Source organism: Polypterus senegalus, chromosome 4 (genome assembly GCF_016835505.1).
Source record: "Polypterus senegalus isolate Bchr_013 chromosome 4, ASM1683550v1, whole genome shotgun sequence".
NCBI lineage: Eukaryota > Metazoa > Chordata > Cladistia > Polypteriformes > Polypteridae > Polypterus > Polypterus senegalus.
Window position 1 is genome coordinate 91,479,948 of NC_053157.1, and position 13,631 is coordinate 91,493,578.

At 43.0% G+C, this 13,631-nt stretch overlaps 1 protein-coding gene across 2 annotated transcripts in view; it reads left to right on the top strand.

The window, feature by feature from the left end:
* LOC120527534 overlaps positions 1–13,631 on the top strand; it is a 154,450-nt gene that overhangs the window by 41,909 nt on the left and 98,910 nt on the right. For both annotated transcript variants that reach the window (XM_039751042.1, XM_039751043.1), the window contains one exon: positions 5,750–5,875. In XM_039751042.1, the coding sequence (XP_039606976.1) occupies positions 5,750–5,875 (126 nt within the window). The remainder of the gene's footprint in view (positions 1–5,749; positions 5,876–13,631) is intronic.

Here is a 13,631-nt window from a genome sequence, read left to right on the forward strand (position 1 = left end):
ATCTTACCCTTTGCTTCTAGCTTGCTCTTGCATGTTAATAATTTCCTTTGCAACTGTTGCTCTCTTATTGCAATAATATTACATAATCCACATATACAGTATCAGATCAATACTGGATTTAAATTATAGTATCCCAAGCCTGCATTTCTAATATCTTTCTTGCTCATGTTAATTATACCTCTGTATATTATAATAAAAAAATCTTGGGAAGAGAGACGAGACGTGACTTTCTCAGAGAGACACTTTCACGTCTGCGAGATGAGACTTTGTGCCATGAGATTTAAGAAAGACAAAGAGTAGATGAAAAAGTAGAACATCGTAAAGAATTCAAAAACGTTGGCGTGGTACACATGCAGAGCAGGTTAGAGATAATTAAAGTGCTAAAATTCGAAAGTCTCAAAAAATGATAGTAAAGGTCGCATTAGTGCAAACAAAAATAAATTATTACTCGGTGAAATAACGGAACAGCGAAAAGAGATCGAATATATGGACATAGGTGATATGACAGAAGTATGTAGATATTGCTCGGCTTTAAACTTTAAGTCGGAGACCTGTAGATTGTCTAATTCATGCTGCCATCAGGGAAAAGTTGTGTTTCTTCCCAATGAAGAGGCATAGCCATGAGAATTAAAAGATTTGTTGTTTGGTGAAAGTGAAATCCACATATGCTGTCACACTTGGGTCAAAGAGTTGCAGAGATACACAGGAGATTTTAGAGACAGAAATTTTATTCAAACACTTTAAACAAACACAAGTCTTTTTCAGGAGAGAATCGAGCTCCGTGTGTAGTTGAAGGGGACAGTTCCATTTCTCATTTAAAAGAATAGAAAATCTTCCTCTTCATATGGGCGCACCTTGGGAGCAGGACCCCTAACAGGAGCAGAGGATGTCTGGGGGTTGAAGAAAGACATGGCAGTGACACAAAAGGACAGCTCCTGTACAGGCTTTTAAATGTTTGAAGGGCCGTGCGACGCGGCAGAGACGCGAAGTGGCTGACGCGTAGTGCAGGCCAGGGTTGGTGGGGCTGGGGTTGGTGAGCGAAGCAAGCAGGGGGTGAAGCCCCCTAGTATTATATATATCACAAATAATAGAGGACTGAGGCTATCTCCCTGTTTAATGCCCTTTTCCATATTCCATTGCTCTGATGTTTTCCCATTTAATCAAACCATTTCTACATGTTTAATCAATACTTTGAATGAATCTTTTTAATGTAGCTGGCACTTCCATTGGGTCTAGTGCTTCCCATATGTATCTTCATGGTACTGTGTCAAACGCTGCTAATAAATCAAGAAACGGCAGGTATAATTCTTTATTTTTATCTAATCTTTTCTCGATTATTGTTATTAGGGTCAAAATATGATGTTGTGCTTTTGTCTACTTTGTCTGTATGCTGCTTGTTGTTCATGTAGTATATTCTGTGTTGCTGGTCTTATCCTTCTTTAGTACTTCTGATGACAAACGTATTGCTCTATATTTATCATAGTTTGTGGAATCCCACTTTTTATATACTGGTACAATTAAATATCTTTCCCATTCCTCTGGTATTCCATCTGTATTCCATGCCTGATGGAAGATAGTCTTGAAACATTTAACTACTATTAATCCTTCATACTTTAGCATTTCAGCTGTTATACCGTGTGTTCTTTTCATTTTTGTGTTTGGGCATTTGTGAATCCTTCTTTCATTATTTTTCCATGCTCTTCTTCTTCATCTTCATTCATCATCTTCTCTTCTAATGGATTTTTGTGTTTTTCTTCTCTCCTCATTGTTTCTTCTTCAAATTTGGTTGCATAGCAGACTCTCCAGGCTTTAAGAGCCCGTTTACCTCGGACTGTCACTCTTCATTTAAGTTTTTATGCTTCTGATTTTCTGTGTTTGATTTCCTTTTAACCTTTTGACTCTATTCCAGAACTGCTTTTTTTTTACCTCTATTTCCTTACCAAATTCTTTCCAGCACTTTTTCTTTGCTAATTTCACAATCTCTTTAGCCTCTGCTTGCTTTTGTTGTATACTACTCTTGTCTTCCTCTATTTTTATTCCTATATATTTTCTCTATGCCTCCTTTTTCACTGCAACTTTGATCTTCACTTCATCATTTCACCATTTAGTTCTTTTTTGCTTAGGATCCTGCATTACTGTTTAAACTCTGTACTTGTCTGTAGCTGTTTATAATAATAGTTCCTTAAATTTTATCAATCTTCTATTTTATTTAAGGTCCACTTTTCTTTGCTACCTTTTTCATTTTTGTCTTATTTTACTTTAAGTCTATTTGTATATTACTCTCTTTTGTTGGTTTCTTCTATATTTTTTGTAAATGTAACTAGTTTATGAATGTTCAATCCATTATTACCAATGTTTGGTACATTGGTAATATCCTGTGATTGCTCTGACATCATAAACTGCATACATCTTGTATAAGTAATCTAGTTAGTTATGCTTTTATAATCCAGTTCTGCTACTTTGTAAGTAATTTTATTAATTATTTTGTGATTGAAACAAGTGTTTCCAATTAGCATCTGATCATTTATACACCAGTCCAGCAATCTTCACCCTTTCTCATTCATCTCTCCTTCCAAGCCATGTTCTCCCATTGCGCCATGTGTCCAATCTTTCTGGTTACCAATATGAGAGTTCCAGACTCCCATTACGATTATGTGCTGGGCAATTAATTGCATGTCCTCTAAAGGCTGCTGTAGATCTCCATAAAATGCATCATTTTCATCTGCTTTACTGTTTTATCTTTGTGCATAAAATTCTATTAGTTCTATTTTCATTTGTAGATTTAAGTTCATTGTAATTATTCTTGGATTAATAGGTTCCCATCATATTATCATCTTTATCATCCCACTACTTACATTTATCACCACTCCTGCCACTACTCTGCCTCTAATTGGAGATCCCGAATATCTGAGAGTGTAGTCTTCATCTAGATTTATTATTCCACTTCCCTTTTTATTTAAGGTATTCCTAGTATTTGAGTCTTGTACTTTTCCATTTATTTACTATTTCTCTTTACCAGTTAACATAATTATATTCCATATTTGAATTCTTACATTTCTTTGCCAGTGTTCATACCTAGTTAGACCATCCATCGTTGAGGCTTATTTTATGTATATGAATCATTCTTACACTGTGCACATGATTAGTCAAAGGACAAGAGCCCTGCTACTGCAAGACAGCTGGCTTTTGGTCCATTACTGCTAATCATGAGAATTCACAGCAATCCTGTTCCCAGAAATTCCTCCACCCGCTGTCCAGGAGTGTCAAATCCTGAGAGGTCAGTAAACTGGCTGGGCAAAAACTTGCAATGAAGAAAGTAAACAGAAACAGGTGAAAGATCTTAGCATGAGACTAGATGAAATAATGCAAAAAATTCAAGTACAATACTTAAAATAGCCTGAAAAAATATAGAAATGTGAAAAGAGGTTTTCATTGTAATGCAGTGGCTTAAAATTCAAACATACAGGCTAAAGCTAGAAATTACTGTTGCTAGGCAAAGACAATCTGGAGTATGCCTAAGGGCATGGTAGAGCTTGACGTGTGTTGCAATGTAGACAGGAATTCTTGCTCAGATCTTCAAAGGTAACCAGCTAAGACTGGTAGATGATATTAAATCAGCAAGTTTTTAAAGCTATTTCACTACCTTATATATCAGGTTTTATCCATATGTTGTTATATATGAGTGTTTATTCTGAGGGATCCCATGTGCATCCCTGGGGGATTTTGTCAGAGTATGAAGACAAGGGAAACATGTCAGTGATTATGTTTATATACAATGTGTCTATGATTCTGGGCCTGGCAATTGTCAGTGATTAAAAATTTGCCTGAAACAGTACTTGATAGTCTTTTTCTTGCAAGGATCTTTTATACAACCATAGCCATTTACTTCTACAATATGTCTATTTCCACAGAAAACAATGTCTACATTTCTTATGCTTCATGACAGAGACCTGGAGGTGTGTCTGGCCAGTTGCATTTCTTAACTATATAAATTAAGAATCAAAAATCAGGAGCACTCTTGATTTTTAGGAATTCGTATGCTTAGGAACTTTTTTTAAGACTTTTTATTTTCCAGCATAGGTTTTTTGTGTTACTCATCTTATTTCTGATACTCATCTTTTTGGTTTTGAATTTGATTTAAATTTATTTGCAAAATGTCAGAGGTCAACATCTGGAACACATACCTGACATCAAACTGTCCTCTTGGCCCCCTAGTGGTTCATAATTGAGGAAGGGCCAGCAATGAGTGGCAGACAAAAATAATGTTCAAATTGTCCAAAAGTACAAAGTGAATGTTTATTTAAATCAAAAGTTTCCAAAGTACAGATTAAACATGTTCAATATATAGATATTCATAAAACTACAATGCATTATCATTGCCGAATTAAGTCACTGGGACAACTATCTTTTTTAAATTAAATCTATAAAGCCTGTAGAATTTAAATAGACTTAGGCAGAGGGATAACTGGAAGACTGCATTCAATACATACGCTTAACAATGCAAAGGGTCCAAAGTTCAAACATGGCAGAACCCACGAAAAAAACGCACATAACGTGAGTGCCTCAAATTTAAAATGGCAATGAGGTGACATCAACAAAGTAACAGTATAAATATAAAGAAACAAAAATTAAAACTAAGTTATGCATTACAACAATAAACGTTGTGACGGACAGCCGGGTCCCATGCCCGTCCGGGACGCCTCTGCTGCATACGTCCCGGGGGAGCCATCATGGACATTGCAGTACCTTCCCCAGGGCGCTTGGGGGCAGCCTCCCTGGCCATGGATCCCTCCTCAATCTTCCCCGTGGCTCCATGGGACATGGAGTCCACCACAGCAGCCCGGTTGGGAGATGGGGTGGCCGCTAGGGGGTGCTGCGGACAACTAGCCACCACGCTGGATGGTTTATCAGCCCCACCCGGAGGTGCAATTAACACTTCCGGGTGGGGTATAAAAAGGCCTGCCTCCCAGCAATCAAGGCCAGAATCGGGAGGAAGAGGACGAGGTTGCCTGGGAGGAGTGGTGGGGCCAGGAAGCGTTTGGTTGTGTGGGTTATTTTGTGCTTTAGACTGTGTTGAGCCTGTGGGACACGGGGAAGGCGTGTGCCCACGGCTGAAGAAAATAAAAAGCCCTTTGAGTGTGAACACGTGCCTCTGCGTAGTCTGTGCCGGGTCGGGCACTATATAGTGCCTTTATCACAACGTTTATAATTAACAAATGACTAACACATTCTTAACAGGAGGTAAAAGAGTTAAAGAGTCGATAGAACCTTCTGTTACATGTTCATCAAATCCTTAAATTGATAAGCACATAACCTGATCAAATTTAATGGAGATCAGGCAGAATGCATCTCATAGGGTATACGCCCAGATATTGACTTCTAGGATTCACATTGTGTTCACACCATAAACTGCTACCCCCAGAATGCGAAGAAGTACATAGTTAAATGAATGCCAGGAATTTCATGAATATCTGTGCAGGTCAAGCAATTAATGTGCAGAGCTAATCGACGGTACCTTGAGTACCAACAACAAGGGATTAGCGTCTGTCTCATGTATTGCTGTGTTACACAGTAAACATTCATGGTTTGTGATTGTGTCAGATTTCCTGTAATCAGTATATGGGGTGAGACAAATGATTTTACATATTTTGCTATTTAAGAAAACAACTGTAATGGAACATTTATTCAAAATTGTATGTCTTTTGATATAATTCAGATTTGTAGCAACTAAAAGTTTTGATTTTTATAGGACAGAATATGTTACAGTAGTTGCTCATCATCCCAAAAGCTTCAAGACCTTTTCTTTTCACCACAAATTTCTGCACCTCAGAAGACGGCATATAAGTTAGTAGACACAAAAGGGACCACTGGTAAGGTAGGTATACTGTGTTGTAAATCATTCATATGTTATACTGAGAAACACCTCAAGGCCAAATTGAGGCTGCCTACTAATTCATTATAACAGATGCATTAATTGATTTTAGACCAATACTCAATTGGTGTCCAGTTTGTTTAAATGGTTTAGAGCTGGGGCTATATCTTAAACTATATTTTAAACTCAGAGACTAATAAAGCTGAAATGATCAAAATATCAGTATTTATTTTAATAGATGCTGCATGTGTATATACAATTTATATTCAAATATTGAACATTTTTTTCTAAATATAATATTTATATTAATGCATACATCACTCTGTGCATTGTAAGTAGGAAGTACTTGATATGACTCTAATACTATACTCTAAGTGGAAATATCAAATTGAGTCAATCTGCATGAATAATTCAATGAAATGGTCAATATCCACTACTTTCTCACGCCACTGAGATTCTAGCTTCAAATCTTGGCCTTATCACTGTCTGTCTTTCATTTATGCTGTATCAAGGTTTGGGGAAGCCACCCGTATAATGTGGTATCCTGGCTGCAAATCGTCTTTTTAAATGGTAGCACTGTTGTGCTCAAAACCGAATCCAATACAGAACTGAGGGAAAAGGGAAAAGGGGCAGGCTTTTAAAGGGGAAGACAGGAAGTGAGGTCATAAGGATCGGGCACGTGGTCTTCAATCATTGGATCACACCCGGACGTGACATCAGAGGGGCCGGAGCTGGTAAGGTCTATTTCCATTGGCTCGGTCCCGGAAGTGACATCAAGAGAGCCAGGTGGAATCTCCCAGGGATGGTTTACAGGAAAGGGAGAAAAAGAGTCAGTGCACTCTGTCACATCCCGGCATGCGTCAGAACTGCCTTCACTCAAGCCCTTTAGCTGCCACCCATGCGCACGTGTCCGACAAGACCCCCCCCTTAGCCCAGACCCGTCAGGTCGTGAACCAGAGAAAGACCATCAGCGTTGGCATGGAGAGTGCCTTGGCGATGAACGAGCGAAAACTTATACGGCTGTAGGTCAAGAAACCACTGGGTGACCCGCGGATTCGACTCCTTGTGCAGGGCCATCCACTGTAGAGGTGCATGGTCCGTGACAAGGGTGAATTCCCGGCCCAACAGGTAGTACCTAAGCTGAGTAATCGCCCATTTAATCGCCAAAGCCTCCCCCTCCACCGCTGCATACCTGGTCTCCCAGTCCAACAGTTTCCGGCTCAGGAACATGATGGGTTGTTCCACACCATCAACACTTTGACTCAGCACGGCACCCAGGCCTGTGTCCGAAGCGTTCGTCTGGAGGATGAAAGGCAAAGAAAAGTTAGGTGCCATTAAAACAGTTGCGGATGTAAGGGTCTGCTTTAAGTAACCAAATGCAGCGCCTGTCTTCTCAGTACATACCACAATGTTCGGGGCCCTCTTCTTTGTTAAATCAGTGAAGGGCGCCGCTCTCTCCGAGAACCGGGGTACAAACCAGCGGTAGTAACTGGCTAACCCGAGAAAGGCTTGGACCTGCCGCTTGGTTTGCGGACAGGGCCATTTCAAAATGGCATCAACTTTGGAGCACTGTGGCCTTACAGTACCCCGACCCACCAGGTAGCCTAAATATTTGGCCTCGCTTAATCCAAAGAAGCATTTCTTGGGATTAATCCGGAGCCCGGCCTCACCAAGTGTCCACAATACCGTTCGGACATGCTGTAGGTGTTCCCTCCATGTGCTGGAATAGATGACCACGTCATCCAGGTAGGCAGCACTGTATGAGTTATGAGGCCGGAGCACTTTGTCCACCAGACGCTGGAAGGTTGCTGGAGCCCCGTGTAACCCAAATGGAAGGACATGATACTGCTAGTGTCCGCTAGGGGTACTAAACGTGTTTTTTTCCTTCACGGAGTCCGTTAAAGGAACCTGCCAGTACCCTTTTGTCATGTCCAGTGTGGTCAAATATCGAGCCTGTCCAAGCCTCTCGAGGAGGTCATCCACTCGTGGCATTGGATAGGCATCAAATCGGGAGACTTGATTAAGCCGACGGAAGTCATTGCAGAACCTCCAGCTCCCGTCAGGCTTACCGACGAGCACAATGGGGCTGGACCAGGGACTATAACTTTCCTCAATCACACCTAGTTCCAGCATGCGCTTGATCTCAAGCTCCACTTCAGCCCTTTTTGCCTCGGGAAGACGATACGGGCATTTTTTGGACAATAACCCCGGGCTCTGTCACAATGTTGTACTCAACCAGAGAGGTCCTTCCGGAGTTTTCACTGACTACCTCCCGAATGGCCCGGATAACTGTTTCCAGCTCCTGCCATTGTCTGGGACTTAAGTCCGTACCAAAGTTAAGGCTGTGTGTGTGAGCGAAGAGTGAGCGGGGCTGGCCGGAGGAGGGATCGGGGTCCCTGTCCTTCCATGGTTTCAGCAGATTCACATGATAAACCCGCTCAACGATTGGGTTGACTCACTAAATAGTCGACCAGTCCCTTCCTTTCTATTCTTCATTATGTAAAGCACTTTGAACTACATTTTTTTGTATGAAAATGTGCTATATAAATAAATGTTGTTGTTGTTGTTGTTCCTCTCCTTAACTTCGTAGGGGCCTTGCCAATGGGCCAGCGAATTTGAGTGGGAGGTAGGCACTAGGACCATGACCCCGAAGAGACGTGCCACGGTTGTAGTAACGGGCCTGTTCTGCTTGAGCCTCTTCCATGTGACTTTTAAGGAGAGGCTGAATCTTTCCAAATCTATTGCGTAACTGCGCGATATACTCTAATATGTTTGTAGAGGGAAGAGCCTCTTCTTCCCATCCTTCTTTTAGAATATCTAATATGCCCCGAGGTTGTCACCCATACAGTAATTCAAAAGGGGAGAACCCCGTGGAGGCTTGTGGGACTTCCCAATAGGCTAAAAGGATGAGGGGGAGGAGCTGATCCCAGTTCCTTCCATCCTCGCTGACCACATTACGCAGCATTTGTTTCAGAGTCTGATTAAACCTCTCCACTAATCCATCAGTTTGAGGATGATACACCGCGGTCTTTAAATGCTTTATTTTCAGTAACTTGGCAGTCTCCTTGAATGTCTCTGAGGTAAAAGGTGTCCCCTGGTCTTTCAAGACTTCCTTGGGGATACCCACGTGCGCAAAGACCCCTAGTAATTCCCGTGCGATGGCTTTGGAGGTAGCTGAGCGCAACGGAACAGCTTCGGGGTATCTTGTAGCATAATCCACGAGGACTAAAATGTACTTGTGTCCTCGAGCTGAGGGCTCTAGGGGTCCGTCCAAATCGACCCCAATTCTGTGGAAGGGAATGTCAGTTAAGGGTATAGGAACGAGAGGAGCACGGTCCCTTCTAGGAAATTGTCGCAGTTGACACTCCGGGCAGGAAGCACAAAAATGACGACCCTCCTCATTGATTCCCGGCCAGTAGAAACGGAGTTTGATCCGCTCCAGAGTTTTCTCGGTGCCCAAGTGGCCACCTAGGAGGTGGTAGTGTGCTAGCCGGCAGACCTGCCGCCGAAAGGTATGCGGAATTAGCAGCAGCTTTCTCTTCTGCCCGTCATGTATTGCTACACGATAAAGAAGGTCGTTGTCTAATACAAAGTGAGGGCCCTGTGGCATCGACTGATTAGTGCACTAGCCATTGACAAGGACCACTGCATTTATCGCAAATTTCAGGGAGTTGTCACTCCACTGCTCCCTTTTAAAGGAGGCCGGCGTCTCTCTAAATTGGAACTGCAAAAGGGAGAGAGGGTCTGCACCGACCTCAATGGGCGTGGTTTCGTCCCGCTCTGCTGCGGCTCTGGTGGATGACGTGTCAGCACGTGATGGCCCGGGAGTTGCCACGTCACCAAGGACGGCTGCTTCATCTCTCTCTGCCGGTTGATTACACGGCATGGAGGCAGCTTGAGACGGCTCATCTCTGTCCATGACTAGGCCCAAGTTAACCCAGGGAGTGGTAGGTGTCTCACCGCTTTTAATTTTAGACCAGTCCCGCCCTAGTATCACCGGGTGTGGAGGATCAGGAAGGATTGCCACGGTTACTTTCTGAACTGTTCCTCCGTAGCTGATGACACAAGCCGCGGTCCTGTACCAGTGGGTTTCCCCGTAGACACAGGTTATACCGGCCTTAAATTTCAACCATTGTCTCGGTAGCACAAATTGGCGGGCAACAATGGAAATGTTGCTGCTGGTATCAAATAAGGCTGTGGTCTTGTCTGTTGAAGATCACCACGCCTCGCCCTCCACCTGCATTCCTCCTTGCTTCCAAGCAGTTTGCGCCCCCGCGGTTCCGGGGACGCCGATACAAGCTCCGGGTTGTACAGGGAGGGGCTGGGTCTTGGGATGTACTCCAGCTGAGTTCGACAAAGGGACGGTTCTGCTCCCCCAGAGTGTGAGGCCGTCCTCTGTGTCTCCAGAAGCTCTATGAGCTCTGTCATGTTCGTAAACTGCTTGCCCCAGACCGGCTGGGTGAAGCCATGGGGAAGCGTTTTCAGGAGCAGATAGCAAGCTACCTGCTCTATTATGTGGTAGGGCTTGTTCTCAAATGGCCGTAGCCATTGCCCTACCAGTGCCCAGAAGGACCAGGCTTGTTTGAGGGTCGGCCGCTCTGGGTCCAACCTCCACTTCTTTACTTTTTCCACCTGCCAGTCTGGGGGACCCCTAGGTGGTACTTGGGGCTCTGGTTTCACAGGAAGACGGGCACTCTCCTCCAAGAGAGTATAGTAAGCCCCTTTTATCTCCCCCCTCTGAAGCAGCCCACCTCTGTGAGCCCCTCCCGCACACTTCCTGGCCTCTCTAGGTTGCCTGGTTAAGCGTGCCGGAAGCGGAGCCCGTACCGGGTCTCGCCGAAACACGGGACACCTTACGCACCTGGGTATAATGTAGGTCCTGTCCCCTTCTCCTCTGGGATTTCTCCATCCTGCCCACTACGCCACTGTCACAAATCACACAATGAGACATATCAAGGTTTAGGGCAACCACCCGTATAATGTGGTATCCTGTCTGCAAATCGTCTTTTTAATTGGTAGCACTGTTGTGCTCAAAACCGAGTCCAATACAGAACTGAGGGAAATGGGAAAAGCGGCAGGCTTTTAAAGGGGAAGACAGGAAGTGAGGTCATAATGTTCGGGCACGTGGTCTTCAATCATTGGATCACACCCGGACATGATATCAGAGGGGCCGGAGCTGGTAAGGTCTATTTCCATTGGCTCGGTCCCGGAAATGACGTCAAGAGAGCCAGGTGGAATCTCCCGGGGATGGTCTACAGGAAAGGGAGAAAAAGAGTCAGTGCACTCTGTCACATCCTCATGCCTCAGAACTGCCTTCATTCAAGCCCTTTAGCTGCCTCCCATGCGCACATGTGTGACAGCTGATATCTGAATGACTTTTCTCAGAGTAGTCTAGTTCTCATTCCGCAGCCCGAGGATTGTGCATGGCCATTTGATTAGTGATTTTAAACTAATGAGTGAGAGCAAAGGTGTTTATGCAGAGCTGGATTAACTCTGTCAGGGGTCCCAGGATTATGACATTAATGTGCTTCCTAGCCCTGTCCAGGCGCCTCATGTATAACGGCGTGCGTAGAACTCGCACTATAACATGGCGTAAGCACAAAAGCCTTAATGTGCTTACGCACAGAAAAATACAGATGCAGGAATCTGTGCGTACTCCAACTTCCACGTTCTTCTGCAACATAAATCCCGATCAGCGTGAAAAGTAACGCTTGTGCACGCGCTTTATGCAACGCCCCAACTCCTCCCAGAATTACGCCTCTTTGAATATGCAAATGAATATAAATCGCCCTTAAGCTCAGCCTTCTGTGAAAAGACAATGGGAAAAGCACGGGGAAAATATAAGAATTTCAGCAAATACCAAGTGGAGGCAAAGGAAAAACATACTATTTGTTCAAATAAACCGTGGTATAATCAACAAAAGGAAGTTGTTTGAGTGACATAGTGTGTTGAAGAAACTTGAAAGCTCACGTTCACAAAATCGCACAGTGCCGGAAATAAAAAAGAAGTCACATATCAAAGTCGCAGTGAAAAGGTGAGTTGTAGCCCACTGTCTGAGTGTCATATGAAAGCTTATTAGGGTACAGAGAAAAAAAGGCACACAGTGGGGAAAAAGTACGAAATGTCAACTTCAATCTCGAAATTTCCACTTTAATCACGTAGATTATTTTGTCATTAAAGTAGAACATCATAAACTTAATCTTAAAATCATTTAATTAACCAGTTTCTCAAATCACATCGTAATTAAAGTAACACGTTAAATGCTTTGTTTTGTATTTGATTTTCTATGTGCTCTACAGTATGTGTGTGAATCACTACTTGCTTATAAACCGGCTCTCTTCCTCCAACTGGACACAGAATCCATTACATTTGTGATATTACAGCTCTCTGAATAACTAAAATACTGAGATGTATACGTGATATCATTTTCATGATGATAAGAGTTAAAGCACGTTATTAAGCATGGGTTTCATGGCGCAGTGATTGTGTGCGACCTTCGATGAAATAATTTATTGCAGCAGTACTCAGGGATGGCTCTAGGCTTGTGGTGACACTGGGCAGAGGAAGAAATGGTGGCTCCTTCACCCGCCAATGTCAATAAGGTAGCTTATGCACGGTGGATGGCCACGTCCGTTGCAGACACTGCATAGCCGCCTCGTGCTCATGACACAAGCATTTAACTTTTGCCAAAATTTGTCACTGCGTTTTTAGCTGTGTTGTTATTTTCTCTTTCTGTTTTATATTCAATATATTTTGGCGTAGCCGCCACTGCAGTCCTTGCTTTTCTTTCCCCAAATACCCAATCACCACACAATCAGCTCTGTAACAGAAGTTAAGCCATCTGTAAGCTTAGAGCGCCGATTCTTCAAAACGTTTAAGGAACATTGAAATATCTTCGTAGTACATGTTTAATTATTCTATCCTTCACGACACTCCCAGTGAAGAATATAGATTATTTAAATGAAGTTACAGTTTTATCTGTATAATATAATAAACATATTTTGCTGCCTTTCTCCTTAAAAATGGTATCGTCATCATATGTAAATACGCGCTTTATAAAGTGGCTCAGGTTGTGCGATATTATAACTGTAGTGCAAGTTTACAGTGGGGTGATTGTACTTATAAGTACAAACAGTTCTACAAGGAGCAATTGATTAAGTGCGTTTATAGTTCTTGGGATGAAACTGTTTCTGAACCGCGAGGTCCGTACAGGAAAGGCTTTGAAACGTTTTGCCGTAGCTGAGACAGCGTGTCATTGAAGCTGTATACCGATAATTCTCTTTCCAATCAGCTGCTGCTGTGATTCAGTGGTGCAGTGAGAGTAATATTGAATAAGATGATCCGCTGTGGCAACTCCTAACGAAAGGAGCTGAAAGAAGAAGAAGAAGAAGAAGAAGAAGAAGGTGCAGTGAGAGTAACAATGCTAAAGCAGTTATGGTATTTGGAATACTATGGCTATTCCCTGGACCATTATATTGTTACAAGTTAATTACAATCAGATGCGTTACATTAATAAACAATATGCGGTTAGTTTCAGTGTATTTATAAAGCCGCGTCAAGAAAATAAGGTGTAACCACACAGTAACAGTAGCACTGCTTTGACGCTGGGTGCCGCCAGTCTGCAAAACCGAGTGGAGAACTTGCATACGACAAGGTATGAGGTACCGTGGAAAAGTGCGTGGTGTGATATTTGGCCGGCTTATCATCCAGGCCAATACCCCCAGGCCGCCAGATGGAGCCCTCCCTGCAGTATGGAGGT